This window comes from Filicampus tigris, chromosome 22 (genome assembly GCF_054856515.1).
Source record: "Filicampus tigris isolate MCC_2025a chromosome 22, RoL_Ftig_1.0, whole genome shotgun sequence".
Classification (NCBI taxonomy): Eukaryota; Metazoa; Chordata; class Actinopteri; order Syngnathiformes; family Syngnathidae; genus Filicampus; species Filicampus tigris.
This window is the reverse complement of record NC_141238.1, coordinates 2,083,606-2,103,671: the sequence shown is the minus strand read 5'-3', so window position 1 is coordinate 2,103,671 and position 20,066 is coordinate 2,083,606. Positions and strand designations below refer to the sequence as shown.

Genomic DNA, 20,066 nt, shown 5'->3' with positions numbered 1-20,066 from the left:
GACCAATCACGGCTCAGCTTGCGAACATCACAAGAAAGAACTCAACTGTCCATGTTTAAAGCACAGTCTTAATGTTCTAACTGCATAATGTGATCATGGTTCACAATTATATAAAGTAGAGTGTTAAGAAATAAAACTTCTGCTGTAAAAAGAGTGACTTTTAGATTATTGGGTTTTTGGTGTACAGCCAAAATATAGATAATCCGATTCAAACAGAGCACTTGACACTTCCATAAACAAAATATATTGAAACGGTAAAATAGTTCTTTAGGTATTCAGAAAACAGTGCCATAGTTAAAATTGCCATTTATTGTAATCCATGGGCCATAATTACAAAGGCATGCACATGTTGACCGAGCTTCAGTTCTTGCCCAAGTCACCAATATGAATCCAAAAAAATGACAAGATTTCATGCAGAAGAAACCACATTTTTTTTTCATCCTCTTTGCCCTCTCGTTAAGACGAGTCATCGACACATTCATTTATCCAGCATTTTTCTTCACAGATGCCATACAAAGACAAAACAAACATTTGTTTATACATGCCCCCCCCTACAGAGTACCTCCACTCCCACCAAAAAAAGAACTTGTAGTGTGGTATTCTTAATGTTTTTTTCACACATAACCAAAACAAAAAGAGCTGCTGACATGCATCCGAGCTGACTGAGACGTACAAATAAAAAACAGGGTGACACAGCATGCCACACAAAGACCAGTGCGCCCTCCTCCCCCCGTATACCCTTCCATCCCGTCATCCGCCTCCCGGCTGCTGGCCTCCCGTAGTGGTTGGGTGTAGGTGAGAGAAGAGGGGCGTCACTCGTGGCAACACATTTTGCAGCTAAAGCTCAACAAGTCTCTACTTGTGTTGTTCGACAACCTTCGTCTCCGTCATGTACTTGTCAATCAGGTGGAGGGGCACGCCGCGTTGCATGAGTTCGTAGAAGGTGAACCCTCCTACGGTAGGTGGGGGGTCGGGGGGGACAACAAGTGACACTCGTGAGCAGGTCGGCAGGGACAGACGGAAGTGGTTGTAGCATAAAGGAAGGTGTGGTTTGTCCCATTTCAGTTCTGCTTTTTTCGTGTATTGTAAGCCCCAAAGGTTTGTCCAAAAACCCAGCAGAGACTTGAGCTCAGTGAGCAGCATTTGTCAGAAATGATTTTAAAGTGCCACAAAGTCATAGCTTCACAATGAACCACAATAACAATATTTGTTCTCCATTGAGGTTAAAGAATATACTTGATATGCCTGTGAGTACTTTGATACAACCTGTCAACTGTTACTGGTCCACTGCAACATGTCTGCTAGTTTTATTAGCCCATCTATGGCATTTACCATTATGTGTTAGCATGAAGCTAGCAGAGACTATGTGGTTGTTTTAAATACATGTGCAAGTCTGTTTTGTTTTATGTTTAGTTTGACAGAAAACTTCAACTAGGGGTGGGTATAAACAGCTTGAAGACTCCTTTTTGAAGAATTGCCTAGACTCAAATTGATGATGGGCCCTTGAAAAAACCCTAATTTGGGGCAGAGGGTGAGTAGTTTTATTTCATTTTACTGAATGTTTTATGTCATGTTTAACTACTTTTTATGCTTGTATGACAGGAGAAGATGATGAAACATTCACACTGGATGCTACGTAAGTGCTATGAAGGAGTATATTCTTGTTTTTTACGATTAACAGAATATTATAACTTTTTTTGTTAACTCTTTTGCAGTGTGCTGCACATCTACATTGCAAGATTCCATCAAAAGTAAGCTGTTAGTTTTACTTGTTTTGCTGTTGTAGACCATTTTAAACCATTGCAAACAAAGTAGAACTGAATTGGGACACAAGCTGAGGCTTCGCACATACAGCCACTTTGCCAAAAACAAAATCATCCAGCACAGAAAAGACCCGAACAAAATCTTCTTTTATGCACCAAAGAGTAATTGTTCTGATGGGCTGCCATGAGGAAAAAAAAATGGATGTCAACTGTTGTTTCTGTTTAGCAAGCAATTTACTCACCTCGTGTCGTCTGTACACAACACTCAAGAGTCACTATATGGCAACCGGTGAGAAATACAAAATAGACTTGTAAAGGAGTCCAGCTATGAGGCTTCATGCAAATCCCGTTATATTAAAATGGCCGACGTTCTTTCCAAGAAGGGGGACTTCCTGCAAGGGAAATAGCGGCCGCAGTCCCAACCAGCAACTCAAAGTTAGGAAGCAGGCTGACGGCGGGATGCATAATGAATGACATAAGCTTCATATGCCAGATCCATATGAAAGCTTACCTTATGTCAGAACAAACATTCATAATTCTTGAGTTTGGACTGGGGGGAGAGAGAAGAGAATATGGGTTAACAAAAATGTTTACATGGGGTTATATGTGCACCAGGGGGTGTACCGCTGAGTGATTACTGAGCTCTTTTTATATGAGGAGTTAACAAATGAAAGTGGCACTACTGTGGATAAAAACGCCGTAAAGTCAAAGAAGTGAGGATGGAACTTTTTAAAGGTGAAATTTGACACATGAAATGACATTTGATTGTGTACGCTACCTGCTGGTGTAACATTTACATCAATGATGTTAGCTTGAGGTTAACCGCGTACTTACTGTATATGTAAAGGTACATTTGCAAAAAAGCAGTCATTACCAACCAATGAAAGCATGAAATATCTCTAATTTTTTTTTTTTTTGTATCCATTTTGGATCAAAAGATAAACAACACATGGTGGAGATATATGCTTTTCATTGGACATGTTGCTTGATTGTCTTGACGACTAAAGGCTCATTTATGCTCGTAGTATGAACAAAAATACACGGTCACCACCCTTTTAATTCTGTCACACCATTGCATAGGTCGAGTAAGAGGGCACTGCTCTGGATCTTCAGTTTTCCCAAGCATGAAGAAGAAACATTGCAAAGATGGAGGACATATAAATAATGTCCCTATTAAGTCAAAGGTAAAATGAAAGATTGCAGATCACACCACAAGGTCAGTTCATGTTTTGTTTTTTTCATTGGCGTCATTGGCAACATTTCAGAAAATGATTCACTTCCATCCTCAACACTAGCCCCCCCCACGCAGTGTTACTGCAACGTCTGGTCCTTACGTATATGTTTAACAAATGCGGAGCATAAACGAGCCTTGGAACCATTTAGTCCATCAGAAGGCTTTAAAGATAACTGGGTAGAATGTCTTCATGGATATGCGTGGACATCATTTAACACTTTATCTTTGGACATTTCCTGTGACAAAAAACAACAGATACTTACATGTTCTTACACGCCAGACCTTTGGATTTTCCACAACACACATTTGAAACACTAGTACCTACATTGAATTGGCCTCCCACAGCTCTTTTTGGATCATTGGGTAGTTTTATAAATGATTATTTTGGGAAACCGAAAGTACGAAGTGGTGCGTGTCTGCTCTGTGTCCACACTTACCTTTGACCTCCAGTTTACACTCCACCTGGGCTTCTCCCAAGTCATTGATGGCCCTGCAGGTGTACATGCCGCCGTCGTAAGGGCTTGGTTTCCTAATCTCCAACGTGCACACACCCTGGTTGCTAAACATGCGGTAGCGAGGGTCATCGCCAATGATGATCTTGTTCTTCATCCAGGTCACTTTGGGCTGCGGCAAACACAGGGTCAGGTTACCAGACTCATTTTTGCATGTCACTCTTTGGTGGCTTCTAACTTGCCCAATTCCTACCTTGGGGTGGGCACGCACGCTGCAGTTGAGAGTGGTGTTGTAGCCAGCAATGCCAAACGTGTTGATGAGCGGCTGCGTGAACTTGGGGGCCTCGTTGAAGTCGTGGTCATTGAACTCAAAGATTTTAAACTTCATGTCTGCGGGTGGAAGAGTAAAGGTATGGGGTTGTGCATGATACCGAGTGCTATCCTGTGAGCAGTCACCCATGTGATGAGGGAAAGGGAAATGCTTCTTTGTTTAGCATTAGCTATTAGTGTAAAATCACCATGCGAGGGCCAGTGTACACCAACCTCTGTAAAAATTGTTCCTACAAAAAGAATTTCAAGGTCATCTGACTAACCCCCCAAAAACCTCCACAAACCAGTCCTTATCAGAGAAAACTTTGTAACTCATACCTTCTTTGACGATAAGGGCGCTTTTTTTGGTTTGGGTGGCCGACTCGCTAAGTCCACACATGTTCTCAGAATAGACCCTGAAGTAGTACTCGTTACCGACCACTAGTTCGGTGATGGCGATGGAGGTGCGATGATAGTGCTCAATGCACGTGTACCATTCCTATGTTCAGCACATCAAAATGTGTAAATGTGATGAACAAGCAATTGGACTTTGCAGATTTCTTCCAATTCAGTGTTTACCATTGTCTTCTTGTCTGCCTTTTGAATGGTGTAGCCAGTAATAGCAGCATTGCCATTATCTCTGGGAGCAGTCCAAGACAGCGATACATTTTCTCCCCAGACGTCTTCGATTGTCACAATCTGTGGTGGCCCAGGTAGGTCTAACAGCAAGGAATTGGATAAATGAGCCAACGGTTTGGTCGTGAAAATGTTCTTTACGTGTTTCATTTCCTTACCTATGATCTGTATGTCCATATCAGCTGAGTCCACGTGGTTTTCTACCTGCACCTTCATTTGATACTTCCCGGAGTGACTGCGTTCTGCTTTGCGGATAAAGATGATGCTGTCACAGTCCGTGTTCCGGATGCTCACGTGGGCAGGATCTAAGGGTTGACCGTCCTTTATCCAAGTGACTTTCGGCCTAGGTTTGCCCTATATGGATGTTGTCGCGGGGGTATGAGGAAAATTATGTTCAATGATGCCTGGAAAAGGACTGGACTTTGACACCGCCTTACCATGAATGGCACTACAAGGTTGACTGTTTCCCCGACTCTTCGAGTGTAAGTCTGCTTCAGGTGTCGCGGGACACGGATCTTGGGTGGTTCTTGAGAAGGATGTACATCACAGAATTGAAGACATCAATTATCTTTCAGCGGCAACTTTCAATTTTCTTTTTCTTACCGATAACCTCCTTGACAAGAATCGCATGCTGAGTGGTCCTCGGAGCGCTGGCTCCCGCAGCATTGACAGCCTTGACTCGAATGAAGACTTTAGTATCAGGTTTCAGGCCTGTGATCGTGTATCTGGTCTTGTCTATCAGTTCAGTGTTGGCTGGTATCCATTCATCAGCTGTCAATAAAGAAACATGTCCTCTTTTCAACCTTGCGTTTCTCAAATGTTATCAAGGATAGCCGAGTGAATCCCTGTTTGTGGGTTAGTGGTCTTTCTTACATCCTTCAAGGCAGTACTCCACTAAATACCCATCGAGACCAGCAGCTCCGATGGTTTCTGGGGGACGCCACTTGATGGTCACTGATGTGTCAGTCACGTCATCGACCACCAGCATGGTGGGCTCACTGGTCACCGCTTGGAGGATACAAATATTGCTCATCAGACTTTTGTTTTTGTGACGGCGTACCCAAACAAGATCAACACACAAGCACATGAGCAAGGCGCCTCACTGTCTGCCAACCTCTGGTCTCTGTCCATTCTTTATTCGGAATCATTTCACTCCTACTGAACTCTTTCATGGACCTAATCTCCTAAACCTATAATCCGCAGATGGTTTGGCAGTCATTATAAAGACATTTTTAATATCCTCTAAAGCTCTTGCGTGGCCAATGGAAATCTTAGTTAAATGCTTTGGATGGTGGTTGTGAAACGGGAGGCAACAGCTGCGTTCCTGGGGTTCCAAGGGCACATCACAAACTTATATTCAACCTGAACTCTGATTAAAAAAAAAATGACAACAGCCTCTTAAAACGCATTTCATGCTGGTGACATTGTGTTCAAATAGACGGTGCCAACGGGAAGCTGATCCATTGTCCTGGGTGACATTAAAGGGGTCATTTGTATGACTCACCGAGTGGGGTAAAGGCTTTGGATGGTTCACTGGGCTTGGACACCCCAATGGCATTGACTGCAAATATCCGCACTTCGTATGGCACGCCTTCAATCATCTTCTTGGGCTCGTATGTTGTCTCTTTGATCAGGTCAAAGTTAATTCTCATCCATCTTGAGCTCTGCTTCTTTTTTCTCTCAATATAGTAGCCTGTGGAGGACAAACATACTTACTCTTTTGTTTCACAATATGTCTGTGAGGTAGGTATTTTGACATTTACCTAAAATTGGTGAACCCCCATCATATTTGGGTGCCTCCCACGTCATAGAACACCAATCACCTCCAATAACAGGGACCAAAGGAGCTTCTGGAGAATCAGGGATGTCTGCCGAAAGAGGTGGTTTGAAGTTTTAGAGATTGTGGAAAAGCACGTAATACTTTTTTTTTTGTCCGTCTCTTACCTACAACCTTCAACTTGATGCTAGCTGAGGCCTCACCCGCCTCATTTTGAAGGACTAATTTATAGTTGCCCGTGTCCTCGCGCTCCGTGATGTCAATTGTCAGGCTTGTCTGGTCAACATATGTTTCAGCTCGGACACGATTGCCGGACTCAAGAATAACCTGTGACAGTGAGTTGTGGGTGGCCAATGATTTCAGACATTGTGAATTACAATCTAACAAGGCTGCAGACAAAAGTTAGATACTGACCCTTTCACCTTTCATCCACACCACCTTGGGGGCTGGTTCTCCACTGATGGGGATCTCCAAGCGCATTTTGTTTCCTGCTACAACTGTCACAGTGTTGTCTACGAAGTTCAAACCCTCCAGGTGCACCTTTGGAGGGTCTGAAGAAAATTGTATATGAAATTCTTTAGTGTTTTTTCTTGTTTGTCATCTCAAACCAATGAGCCTTATTGGAACGTACCTATGACATGAACCTTGGCAGATAGACTTTGTGAGTAGCCCTCAGGTACAAAAGTGTAATCTCCAGAATCGTGAAGGGTGCTTGATTCAATTGAAAGTTCGTGAACCCTGCAAAAAAACACCTTGATGTTATTCCGCATTTAATACGTATGCCCATTCATTTTTTTAGGTCCAAAAATGAGGCCATACCTATTTTTGTGTACGATGCTGATGCGGTCGTTTTCCTGGATCAGCTGTCCATTCCTGTACCATCGGCCTGGGACATTTCCTGGAGTGATCTCACAGTGCAGCTTGAGAGGCTTGCCCAGCATCACTTTTGTATCCTGAAGGTCTTGATGGATCTTTAGTGGTTTCACTAATGACCAGAGTTAAGTTACTATCACAGCGCAACACGAAGCCACTCCACGATAACAACAAGCGAATCAAGCATCCGTGTTTACATACAGTCAACCTGTACGTGAGCCTCGGATGAGCCACCAGAAGCCATGATGGAGTAAGTCCCGGTATCTTCCAGGGATGCGTCGTCGATCACCAGGTAGTGTTTGGTTCCCTCGCACTTGACTCGATATCTGGATCGAACCCCTGTCGGAATCTCAACACCATTCTTCATCCTGAGGGAAGGAGCATTCAACTGTGGTTCAGGAAAACAACGTTTCTACACAGTTCTTTTCATGGTTTTACACCATCATCTTACCATTTGACCGGAGCTCCTTCCTCTGTCACCTCACATTCCAACTCGATCCTCTCATTCACCGTGGTCGCCACAGGCTCAATACCTTTAACGATCTTGACTGGCAATTCTGTGGTCAAGAAATGTTGATAGCGCTGAAGAAAAAACTGATGGAAGTCCACCAAGGGTCTAGATAACATTTTTGCTTGTATTACCTTTGACAAACAGCTCTGTGGAACACTTCTCATCTCCTGCTGCGACAGAATACGCTGCGTCGTCGTTCAGAGCACAGTTGTTGATGACCAGGATCCTTTGGGTGCCCTTGTGCTCAAAAATATACCTGAATGTGATCCATTAGTTAGCTTGATTGAACAGCTTGCTTGGTCAACTTTTAGTCTTTGTAAAATAGGGAAGTGTCTAATCTGTTTTTCAACATGCATCGTGCACATCAGATCAGACAACAGCTAACTCCGCAACGTGGAACACAAAGGAGGTAGCTTGACAGACGAATCGACTTACTTCCTTTGACTTAAGGTCAGCAGTGCAGCCAGAACAGGGCCAGAGCACACAGAGTGTGCAGGAATTGATTATGGCAGACAGGAAGGAGCATCATGACATGACAGACAGACAGACAGACAGACATAGACAGAGAGACATCATGCCTGGGGGTGCTAGTCAACCAGGAGAACGACAGGAAGCGCTGGCGATGACACCAGAACACAGCAATAGCCTCCCAAATGGCTTTAGCTTGGTATGGCTTTGACTTCAAATTAGGTTTCTTTGCAAGTCTAGCATCATATCTCTTCTAGGTGACGCTCTGAAGGGATTATTCTTCACTTTCTTGAACTGTATTTTATTAGAACTCGCAACACGAACAGCTTTCAAAACCCCGATATCTACCCTCTTGCCAAAGCCACACTCAGTTAAAGACCTGTGTGGGAGGTACCACCCTTTCCTGTACAGAGGCAGACAAAAAGCAATTAAACACAACAGTACATGTGATATTATCACTCAAATGTAGCTCCGCAGTCATGGAAACTAAAAGAGCCACATTGAAGTCGAGAAGACATTGGTGAGACAACTGATAAAGGAGGACATATTTCCACAAATGAATGGCATCATAAGAAATGCTCTTCATTTGTGTGTAGGGCTGACGTTTAGGGTACACGATAGGTGACATCGTCATACATACTTGGGACTGGGGCGGATCTCATGTCCATTTTTGTACCACTTCAGATCGACCGTGGGGTCGGTCAGATCAACCACAAGGCGGATTTTCCCTCCTTTATCCACCTGATATGCAGGGTCCAGCTTTTTTGCAAAGGCTGCAAAATGGCACATTTATGTGAGCGTAGTCCTCTCTGGAATTACAATGTCTGGTAACCCTTCTTTACCTTCACTCTTTTTCTCCTCTTTGGGAATCTTCTTCATTCTGCGCAACAGGCCTCTCAGATCTGTGATACCATACATGAAGGCGATCTTCTCATATTGATCCGGACGGGCATTCTTCAGAATCTCCCACACGTCCACCTCGGGAGTGTCATCCTGTTGTTTATGCTCCCTGGGGGTGTTGGATATTGTGTGAGGACCCGAGTCATAGGATGGTGTTTGTAACATGTCTTGAGGAACTTGAACTCTAACGTGAGATTCTGTACGGTACAGTCCCCTTTATTTCCTCAGGACATGTCACACAAAGGGATGGGCTTCATGCATTGTCTACCTCAATCTTTGGAGAAGAATCTTTGGTGCTAAAAGCCTAAAAAATTAGAGGACATCCACCTCGCCATTGGAAGTGGATGACCGGCTTGTTGTTTTTTTGTTTACAATGACCCGTTTTTATGGCTACCGACAAGTAGAATGGTTTAAACATGTCTTGGTAACCTTGAGCACTTTTGGCCATCAGAATTTTTGAAAATGATCAATCGGACCGAACTGAAGTACGTAGTATTTCTGCTGATCTGCTCATGCGGCCTTACCATTCACGTCTGTGCTTTACATCAGATCATTCTTGTCATTCTCTTGTCTGTGCTCTTATTTTCTTGCTCCCTTTTTCCCCCAAAAAGTTATTCTTCCCTGCAACAAACATTGTTTAACTGGTTTTCCTTCTACCTAGCCCATTCCTTTGTTTTATGCTCATTCCATTGATCCAGTCAGGGAAGCTCGCAGAGTGTTAGAATCTTAAAGGTTGGTGTCGGATTAGATATGTGAGATCTTGGTTAGTAAACTCACTGATCTGCACGTGAGCAGCGTTTGCGTTAGAACATTCAATCAATTCCGTTTTTTGTGGACATTTTTCCAAATGTCTGAAAGTTAGCAAGATGAAAAGCATCCGAAAACGTTATTCCATTCTTTACTCTTTCTGTTTATTTTCAGGCAATTATTATGTGGAAAGCCGAAATAAACATGGCTGTATTTGCCTTGTATTTCTCACTTGAAATAGAATGACAATGTAGTGATAACACTATTTTACCGCATCATTTCTCTTTGGCTCACTAGAACGTCTTTAACAATGGGGAAACGGTACTCCAAGACCATTTCCATCATTGCCGACTGCAAGCAGGAGCCCTTCAGAATGTTGCTTTCAAATGAAGTGTTACCAAGCTACTGTACGCCAACACTCTGTGCTCGTCCAATTCTGGGAGCCCCCCGTCATGCTGGGGACTTGACAAGATTACAGTACTCACCCGCAGTAAGGTCTAATGCTTTTAATACCTATGGTTTTCGCTCTACTAACCTTTGATGTCTGAATATGTAGGGGAGAAGAAGAGACAAGCCCAAAATAAATGTATAATTTATCTGGTCGTGTCTGCGTTTAGCATTATCTTAAATAGGCATGATTGTGGTTATTTTGAGCAATCCAAGAGAAGCGTGCTAGACATAGGCTCGCCATTCAAAGGGTGGCATCATATGAATCATTTTTCAAAGGAAGCCAAAGGAAGCACATGAAACCAATACTGGAAGAAAGGGCAACATCCACTCGGCGGAAGTGCATACGATTCTCACCTATGTTTAAGGAGAGCACTAAAGTCAAGCTCCCCTGCATCTTCTTGGCCTTCACTGCTGTTGTTAACAGGGAGAGATTAATAAGGATTGAATGAGACAGTCACAAGAAAACAATGCTAAAAGAGCAACACAAAGCTAACACTCAATCAATGTATTAGCTGTGAGCTAACAAATGATTGGTGCTTACACAAAACTCAGTCTTATGTCTTTGGTTTGAAACAAGGTGGTTTGTGTAAGTCTTGCGTCCCGGGTCACAGTGCCACAGTGTGACGGCGCAATGACATGAGGATGCTTTGTATTGCCTTTCCATACACATTGTTTGAGGGTGATTTAATATATCAGAGCTGGCCTTTAATTGTGTAAAGGCGCTTGAGTTGGTGGGTTGATTATAATGATACAACTGTTGTTAATCGTATCATGTCATACTGTATGCATTTACAAGATTGTACCTTTGTGTTGCATACTGAATTACACACTCCACAATATCAACGTGTGTTCTTGCAGTACCTCCTTTTGAAAGCGGACCGAATATCAATATTTTGTGCTCCCCCAGCTTCTGAAAGACAGCGGTAGATGTTCACAGTAACTCACTCATTGTGTGTCTTGACAAGAGCACCTGCTTGGCGCTTTAACCGACCTTTCACTTCCAGGTCAAAGGAGCAGCTGTCAAACTTGTCCTTGTAGCTGACCTCACACCTGTAATTGCCCGCGTAATTCTCCTTGGCCTTGATAATTTGCATCTCAAATGTGTGGACCTGTCCGAGGAGACACATATCGACAGCATCACAGAAGTACTTGTTTTATCTGATGGACGCTCGAGGTAAATTCTTACCTTGGTGTTGCGATCAAAGGTCTCTTTGAGCTGCAGGTGCTTCCCTGTCTTGCTGGCCAAGTCCATCCATTTTCCCTTAAACCACTTGACGGTGGGTTTGCGGAGAAGGTCTTTTGCTTCCACTTTGGCGACAAAGGTGATGTCCCCACCTTAGTCGTACAGCCAAAATGACAAACGTGGACGTTATTGTGAATACTATTTTTTCAGGTATGCAATTTCCTGCCCCAAACATTTGGTTCGTCTTTCAGACCCAAACCTCGTAAAAGGCATTTCAATGTATTGTCATAACGTGAACTGATGCATATGAAAACAAACTGGGATCCATTGTGGGTCCTGACCTTTAGTTTAGGAAAGGCTGTTTGACAACATCTTGACTCAAAGCCAACAGAAGTTCACTTAGAGGTTTTTTTTAACTAGCCAATGCACTCACAAGAACCTTTAGTAGTGGCAGTTTTGTTTTCTTCCTTTACTATGCTTACCGACTGTCACCATGCCGCTCACGGGTTTTTCTGTTAGCAGGGTGGACAGCGGTGGGGTCTCGATGGGCTTTTCCAGTTCCTCTGGGGGCTGGGATTCACCCAAAGACCACACTGGTTCACATTGAGAATAAACGCATACAGTTGTACATTTTAAAGGGTAGAAAGTAGCTCAATCATTTTCGTTCCGAACATTATTACCATCACCCAACGTTGGCACTGTTTCGCCCTACCACGCAGACAGGCACGCATAGACACGACGACACACACTTGGACACGTTTTATCACATTCACCAGCAGCAGCAGTTTCAGCGACATTGAAAGCATGAAGTAGACATGATCGAACACAAAACTTACTTCATAGGATGTCCAACAAGGATGACGGAGGATCTTAATAAAAGCAATACTATTCTCGATTTGAGTCCCTAGTGTGTGTAACAATATCAACAATCTCTCGTGACTGTGTCTACCACTCAATTACCTGAATCTTTTCTCCCCATGGAGGTAACAGGTACGCTATCATCTAAATAAAGACAAAGAGAAGTTTACAGCATATTGGCGGGAATAGTACTGTAAAGTCCGCTGTAGCAAGCACACGCCAACACAAAAAATGCCAAGCGATTAGTTTTCGGGGGTGGAAGGGGACTATTGACCATGGATTGTATCTTCTATTTGAAGGGAAATACTCCAAGGGCAAAATTGAAAGTGTAATCTTGAGTTAAAAGGTGACTGTTAATTTGTTAGCAAGGAGAAATCCCCACTTCTCTCTGTTGTACTACTAAAAGCTGTCCAAACACACCAAAAACATGTCTACCAGCATGTTTCCTATGCTCTATTTTTGTTTGTTTTGTTTGATTTAGTGATTTAGAGAAGGCGACCGCGTTGGTCAGAAACGCTGTATTGGGACTGAACAGAGGCATCTTACTAGGCAGCTCAATTGAGAGTTTCTTGAGTGAATTGGCTTCTTCTGTGAAAAAAAGCACAGTCATCACGGAAAATTATCAGGGTCGGCTCATATATACAAGGTGGTTTCAACTCACTCTCGATGCCCACCATTGAAAATTTGCTGTTAGATGCCTGTTATTGAGTCTACATTTTAGGAAGATGAATTCTATTCCCACCCTTCCAACATGTCACACCAAGAAGAAAGGATGACATTTAGTTATATTGGCTCAAAAGCAACCGGTAAGCATCCACAGTATGCATACACACGGTATCATACACATGGAATACCAGTTTTGCATCGTCTTTATTTGTCCAGTAAAGGCCGATGCGGCGTCACACACACTTACTGTTACTGCATGTATGTCAGAGCACTAACATACATCTTACACATACTAGTTACACATACTGTGTCCATCCCAGATGAAAGACATGCTAACCGTGGACCTTATATTTATCAAAGTAATATACTGTAACCTATAGCCTGACTGCTTCGGAAATTTTATTGTGGCTCAGCTTCTAGTTATCGCGGTAAGATCAGCCATACCTATAAATAATGGGCATCTTTTGGCTACGAACCTGCAGGGGTTGATGGGGGCGGACTAGTGGCTGTGACGCCGTCGTCATCTGCAATAAAGGTGTTCGTTCGTTGACAAATGTACCCACCTAGCAACACTGAGTAAATCCTTCAATAGCAGGCAAGATGGGTGACATTGAAATGACATGCAGCCCTCAGAGCAAATCCCCAAAATGGCAAAAAAGCGTGGTGGCGTGAGATCACGAGTGGATCTGTATTGCGCTCATTCTTCCTAGCTTCTCAAGCGACAACCTGGTGTTGTGCGTTCAACTCTGCAAGTGCCAAACGTGCAATAAAAGCGTCTTTCGACCGCAATAACTATATCGTGCATCTCAATCTAGAAAAGTTCGTTTAGTTCAGCAGTTCAATTCAAAAAGTGAAACTCATATTATACAGACTAATCAAACACATAGGAAAGTACTTTTCCAATTGCAGTCCCTACCCATTTTTTTTTTAATTAAAAATCTTTTTTAACATTCACATTTTTTCATGGGAAATTTGGGGTTTTCATCTGCTGTCAGCTATAAAACTTGACACTACGTAGTGAATCAATATATGAGTTTCACTTGTTCAATTGAAATACTGAAATGAATTAAGATTGCCACGATATTCTTATTTATTGAGATGCACCTGCATAATACAATGCTTACACAAACAGACACCAGGAAACCATAATGTCACACAGCTTTGTCCAACCTTCCTCAGATTCCTGTTCCTGGAAAACTTCATGACTCACCTTTTTATATGAATTGCGTCCATAGGTTTTACAGGATTCTTTCCAGTTTAAGACTAAATGCTTTTAGTCCATCTTTAAGTCTTGGGATTTTGACCTGTATGATATGTTCCCATTGCAGTCCTGCCTACCACACCTACCTTTGGCGCCTATCACTCCTACTTTAAACACCTACCACCCTGCTTCCCCCGGAGCAAACAGTGTAACATCTCAAAAACGTCTTCACTGTGAAAAGCGTCAAGCCACAGGACAAGTGCAAGGGAGCGCAGCACGGTAAGGACCACAAAACACCACAATCATACCTCCTCCACAAAGAAGCTGCAGGCCTCACAAAGTGGATTGAAAATAGAAGAAAATACATGTGATGGCACACCCCAAACCAACACGTGACGTGAGTTGTGGGGGGAGGGTGGAAGAATTGAGGATCGGGGTAGTCAAGGTTACCCACCTGGGGGTGGAGAGACCTCCAGGGAAATCACAGGAAGTAGCGGGGCACCGTTAGTGTCTGGTGCAACACTTTCTGAACATAACGTGACAAATAAAGCGGCGGATGGATTTGGATGAGCACAAAGCTTTTCAAAGCATGTGTCGTGCCTCTTGCACTCTCGTGTACACTAAATACACAGCGACACACAAAATAAACACATTTACGCACACTTGCTTACAGGCAACACACAATTATACTTGATACAGAGCATTCTCACGCGACAAACACCAACAATGTCATTTACGTCTTACAAATGTACATGTGTTGATTTGTATTAATGATGTTCAAATGTAGTTAAGTCTCCCAGTTAACTACAGATTACTGCAATACTTGGCTAGTTTTCAAACATTAGCACTGGTAATCATCAAGTCATCCTTGGGTCACCCATTTGAGCCACTGCTGTAATTATTCCGCAAAAGTCCCAGAGATATTTTTAGTGAGGCTTTCGGAGAACTTCTCCAACCATGAGCCTCAAGATGCTGCGGCTCCAAGGTCAAATCCCAGCGGCGGCAAAAAGCCGATTGCCGCCCACTACCCCCAACCCGCTTGCCCTCACATAGGGCGGCCCGGCACGTCAGCTGAAACAACAGCGAGGGATCAGCTGGCGGGCGAGAAGAATGTCAGAGATGCTGACAGCTCGGTGGTCGTCACTGCAGGTCACAGCAGCACATCCATATTGTCTACGAGAATCAACTTGTCTTAAGGTTTATGGGCTCTTCTTTGAGAGATGTTGTCTGGTCATCTCTTGCAAAGTCAGAAAGGCCTGGAGTCTATTTCTGTCTCTACACTAAGGCATTATTAGAGCTTCTGTTAGCCATTGGATTATTAAGACTTTGTATCGTAATATTTCTTTTGAGTGTGGCTCAGATACTAGGTCAGCAGTGGCCAAATGGGTAGAGATGTGATTGTTGGTTCAAAACCTGTTCCATCAAGCTTGACAGCGCAATGGAGCATGTGTTTAGCAAAAGGCTGTGGGTTTGAACCTTGGCGTGGACCTTTCTGTGCGGAATTCATTCTTCCCTAAGTGTTTGCTTGGGTTTTCTCCACATACTCTAGACACACTATAAATTTATTGTTTAGTTGTCTGTATGTGCCCTGCAATCTACTGGTGACCAATCCAGGGTCTACCTCGCCTAGCTCACCGTTAGCTGACCCTAAACAGGATGAGTGGTAGAAAATTTAGAGGCGTCATTTTTCGTTCCTCAAAGATACTATCTCCATCATTGTGCCCCGTAAGTTGAGCTATGGCCCAGAGCTATATGTTTACCCAACCAGAGCCAAGTCTGAGTGTGTCTGATCATTGTCGAAGGGTGTGAATTGACAAGCAGGGACCTGCCGTTGGCTACTCACCTTCCGGCTGTGCGTTTGCCGTCTCATCTAAAGGGAGAAAAAGGAGATAGCCATTACAAAGCAGTTTGTAAGTATTTGATGCGCAGCACACTGACCTATTTTGTTAACTGACTCCCGATAGTCTTAACTGATTAGGACGGAGGGCGCCATGACAAACCACTTGTTCGCCCTGCGCCTCATCCAACCAAGCTAATGAAACCACACAAAGGTGTAAAGATGCGACATCTAAAACCCCAAACAGCCTTTCAGATCTGCAGTATAAGAGGGTTATTGGCGCACAGAATCATGGGAGATGGTCCAATGGTGCAAGGGAGTTGTACATCTGGGCTTGCCTCTGGTTCTGATAGCTCGGATGGGAATATGTTTTGGTCTGTTGTAACATTGAAAATGAGAGTCACCTAACCTTTCTTTAGGTGTTTATTGTCTTGCGCAAAGACACATCATAAAATACCAAATCCATGGGAGGCGACATGTTTTTTTGGAGCTCAGTTCCCCGGCCGAGGTTTAGTGGAGAAGATAAACACCAGCAATGTGCTAACAAACATGAGATGCAAGAATATGAAAGTTGGTGACCTTTGTCTGGCATGGATTCAGTACTAACTTGGACCTCATTCTTCTCCTTGAGAGCCTATGATATGACACATCAGATGCTTGGAGACAGTCAGCTGTGTGTAGCCAGTCCACACAGCGATCTCAACTGTATCTAAAGCACATCTGCTGAGAGTGTATTATCTTTGAGAGCCACCTTCTTCCATTGCCGTCTCAGCTTTGGCTATCCCTGAATTTTGTGATGATTCCCTGTCAGCATTCCACCACCCCAAATTAGCCGCAACGCTTGCTTCCAAACAATGTGTCGCTGGCCATTGCAGCGCAATCCTGCAGGGTCACATCATGCGGCCCAGAACGAGGCTCGCTCGGAGATAATGAGGGTGCAGAAAGGTTTTGTTTTACCTCTGAGGTCTCCCAGTTCAGCTTACAAGGTTGCAGGTATTTTCAGCTGTTGCCTGTGCTGGCGCTCAGACAGAAAGCGGCTCACCGAGGCTCCAACTATTGCCACCGTTGCTTCTCCTAAGCTTCAGTATGTGACTTAAAACGATCGATCCCGCCATTGGAATTGGATGAGGTCCCATTTCCAATAAGTCAACTGACAATCTTTCATGATTTATGAAGCCCTGTTGTGTAACATGAGATGGAGGAGAGAGCCCAGGGAGTGTTTGAACTCTGTGACAATAAATACTGTGTCGAGTGGGGAAGACGCTGTGGGCTTCTCCTCGAGTGAAACCCAAAACAAAGGAGCTAGAGGTGAGGACAGTAGTGGAAGGCGCCTGGGCATCGGGTCAAAAGGGGTGGCTGCCCTTTGAGTGATGTATAAAGTAGCTGCAGGGTTGTCAGATCTGGAGCCTGGCCAGCGCGTGTGTGTGTGTGGTTGTCGGTGGAGGGTGGAGGCTTCGGTGTCAGTGGAGGGAGATGGCAGGGAACAAGGGATGGGGATTAAAAGTGAGCTCATTCCAAACTATTCCAGGGACAAGAATCTTGGCCCCAAGAGGTACTCTGGCGACCTATCATCTCCTGTTCGGCATCCAAAGTTGGGGGTGGGCGTCTAAAACAACAGCTGGTCCGACCCATTTGAAGAACAATACTTTTCTGCACGCATTTACAGTATCTCCTGTGGGATGTGCAGCTATTTCTGGGTAATGCTTCTCACTGGCTGTCTCTGAGGGGATCAGTGGATGCACACGCTGAGGCAAACTAAGCAGGAAAGACATTCTTGCACCGAATTCTCAATTAAGATCAGTCCTGTAATGGCCTTTTACACAATCCAATACCGCCCAGTCGTCGGCTTACATGACAAACTGAAGCCTCACATGTCTTGTTTTAGTTCACATGTGAGGCCAGTGACAATTCCTGCAAGGAGGAAGCAAAAAAAAAAAAGTGCTATTACTGTGAAATAAGCCATTTGTTTCCCTTATAAAACTGTAAAGCCATCAAGTGAGGGTTCGCTGCTGCAATCCCTTTTTAGTACGGTACTACTTAAATGACCACTTGTCATGCAACAAGAATCTGCACTGATATTTGGTTGCTCAGTCAGCTCATTGCATCCACTCCTACTTTGGCACCATCGTTTGGACGGAAAGAATATATGGATGGTCCCAATCAAGGGACCTCCAGAGGACGGCAGGTTTCTATGTATATCGACTATCAGTGAGAATGACGCTTCCAAGATTCCCCAAAACAGCTTTGAATGTACCCTTCGTGGACATGTCTGAGCTGCTAATGGAGAAGGCAGGAGTAACACCATCGCATAATGACAGACAGGCGTGGATTAAAGGGGAATGTTGATGGATGGGATATTGCAGATGACAGATGTCATGGTTCCAAAGTGAGGGCGGGACCAAGGGATGGTTTTAGATGAGGTGTCTAGTTTAATATGGACTTTGTCATTAATCATCTGGGAGACAACTGGAACCACTTGTATCGTTGACCCCAAGTCCAGCCACCCTTTCTGCAGCACGGTCCCCAACCTCAGAAGTAACATTTCATTCGGATCGTGCTGCTTTGGCATTCCATGCATGCATGCATCAATCACACAACACCAAAATTGAAATAATTCATGTATATCCCTCCTTAACTTTTGTTTGACCCTGAAACGGTCATCTCTGTTACTCCTAGTCATCCTTTCTGCACCCCTACCTTTCTTTTGGGGCTCTGGCATCTTGAGCCGCGTCCCAGGAAGTGTCAGGCGGTCGGAAAAAAAGGCGCAGCTTCCGAGCTGTGGGACTCAACAGGAGGTCGCCGGGACGAGGCGCGGGGAGTCCAGCAGCGAGGGGGGGCGGCAGGTGGAGCGAGAGAGCGTTGGCGCACTCGGGACGAGAGTGATGGAAGACGAGGAGAGCACAGGGGTACGTTTGGGAGGTCTCGGTGGGGGGAGGAGAGGAGGAACAGTGACAGATCCAGGAGGGACATGGCTTTCAGGCCTTATATAGATAGATGGCACGCTCCACCTCTCTTCTCTTGCGGAAAGTCAAGATCTGTCTGGCCCACAGTGAGCATCACCGTCCTCAACCCATCTGCTGCCATGCCAGCTTTTTGGATTGAAGGTAGCAAGGCGGTGCAAAAATAATGCGTGGAGCTAGTTCCTCTCATTTACTCTACCGTGCCAAGGTTTGGACACACTTTTCTTGCTATTGAAAGAGAAACCAGTCCAAACATTTGACTGACAGTGTGTGTTTTACCAAGAAACTTGATATTTTTAAATACTAGTTACTCTCAAAAAGGATCAAAGCTAGAATACGCCTCCTCGGCTTTCACACCAAATCATTTTACTATGCACTCGGGTCAGTTTTCTTCACATGCACCACAAACGCTCCTTTTGAGTGTATTGTCAGGGATTACTTTCAGTGGCGGCTTCAGAGATTATTTATAGCCAAAGGATGGCGTATGTGCAACCGACTGAAAATAAACTACAGTGCCCAGGCTGACCCGCCCCCCGCAGCACAAGACCAGGGTCCTATTTGCGGCAATTGTAATTATTTCTGCAGATTATATGATTAAATGTTTATATGGACACACAAGCTGTGAGGAGGCTGTGTCGGAGAGACTGAGAAGCTGAAGGTGTCGCCATTTTCGCTTTCTTGCAATCCCGCCCCGCGCTCACTTGTCCAACTCAGTCAGGGAAACAGTGGATTTACGATAAAGGGAACATTTGAGATGACCACATGCCAGGTTTCAGTTTAATCCGGTGGGAATGCTGTCCTCCGACAGCAGTCAACCACGGGGAGATGCCTGGGCGCTGGCTCTGCGGCCTATACTTAGAAAACTGCTTGACGTTTGACGTGGATCGGTCTGATATGAAAAAAAAACAGGGAATTATGTAATCCATTGAAGCTTTTCAAACAAGGAGGCACTCAACGGGTGCTAAATGAAATCGACATCAATGAGAAGCTATCTCACTTAACCTGGTACCAAACAGTCCAACGACATGACGTTTCCACATCAACAAACAGAAGCAATTGAAAATATCAAACTTAAGATGTACTTATTAAGTTTGCGGCATGTGGCCTTTCTTGGTAACAGACACTCGCTGCTCCCCGTTGGCCCATTTATAACCGGGGCGGTGGGCTCCTGCATTAAATGCTGGGCTTAGGGGGCGGGTGTCATGTGGGCGCCGGGCTGCAAAGAGCTCAAAACCATTTGG

General features: G+C 44.3%; 2 protein-coding genes across 12 annotated transcripts in view; one reads left to right on the top strand and one right to left on the bottom strand.

Moving 5' to 3' along the window:
* LOC147126408 (N-acetylglucosamine-1-phosphotransferase subunits alpha/beta-like) overlaps positions 1-20,066 on the top strand; it is a 66,214-nt gene that overhangs the window by 36,376 nt on the left and 9,772 nt on the right. For both annotated transcript variants that reach the window (XR_015084759.1, XR_015084758.1), the window contains exons 30-34: positions 1,414-1,531; positions 1,603-1,636; positions 1,716-1,751; positions 2,844-2,947; positions 14,156-14,307. The gene's annotated coding sequence lies outside the window, so the exon portion shown is untranslated. The remainder of the gene's footprint in view (positions 1-1,413; positions 1,532-1,602; positions 1,637-1,715; positions 1,752-2,843; positions 2,948-14,155; positions 14,308-20,066) is intronic.
* mybpc1 (myosin binding protein C1) lies at positions 290-18,776 on the bottom strand. Of its 10 annotated transcripts, XM_086022422.1 has the most exons (31): positions 18,563-18,776; positions 15,872-15,898; positions 14,483-14,554; positions 13,304-13,351; positions 12,708-12,749; positions 12,264-12,305; positions 11,786-11,896; positions 11,307-11,455; positions 11,112-11,229; positions 10,982-11,030; positions 10,475-10,531; positions 8,866-9,032; positions 8,664-8,796; positions 7,687-7,811; positions 7,496-7,601; positions 7,246-7,412; positions 6,991-7,156; positions 6,803-6,909; positions 6,586-6,722; positions 6,339-6,498; positions 6,158-6,262; positions 5,899-6,087; positions 5,268-5,402; positions 4,998-5,165; positions 4,832-4,920; positions 4,553-4,748; positions 4,338-4,477; positions 4,098-4,257; positions 3,703-3,839; positions 3,435-3,621; positions 290-953 (listed from the first exon to the last, which is right to left on the bottom strand). In XM_086022422.1, exons 1-31 carry the CDS (start codon positions 18,582-18,584, stop codon positions 856-858), a joined length of 3,609 nt encoding a protein of 1,202 aa, XP_085878548.1. In that variant the 5' UTR covers positions 18,585-18,776; the 3' UTR covers positions 290-855. The 10 variants fall into 10 exon arrangements, with proteins under 10 accessions (XP_085878548.1, XP_085878542.1, XP_085878541.1 ...); XM_086022416.1 differs by lacking the exons at positions 13,304-13,351; positions 14,483-14,554 and adding an exon at positions 2,275-2,313 and having other exon boundaries at positions 290-2,155; XM_086022415.1 differs by lacking the exons at positions 13,304-13,351; positions 14,483-14,554 and adding an exon at positions 2,275-2,313.

What these genes read in the sequence shown, in the direction of transcription:
- mybpc1 (XM_086022422.1), bottom strand. Translation starts at nt 18,584, where the DNA reads ATGCCAGAGCCCCAAAAGAAAG. An exon ending in GAAGGAGCTCCGGTCAAATG is followed by an intron (nt 7,413 to 7,495) that starts GTAAGATGATGG and finishes TCCTTCCCTCAG; the next exon opens with GATGAAGAATGGTGTTGAGA. An exon ending in GGCTCACGTACAGGTTGACT is followed by an intron (nt 7,157 to 7,245) that starts GTATGTAAACAC and finishes TCTGGTCATTAG; the next exon opens with TGAAACCACTAAAGATCCAT.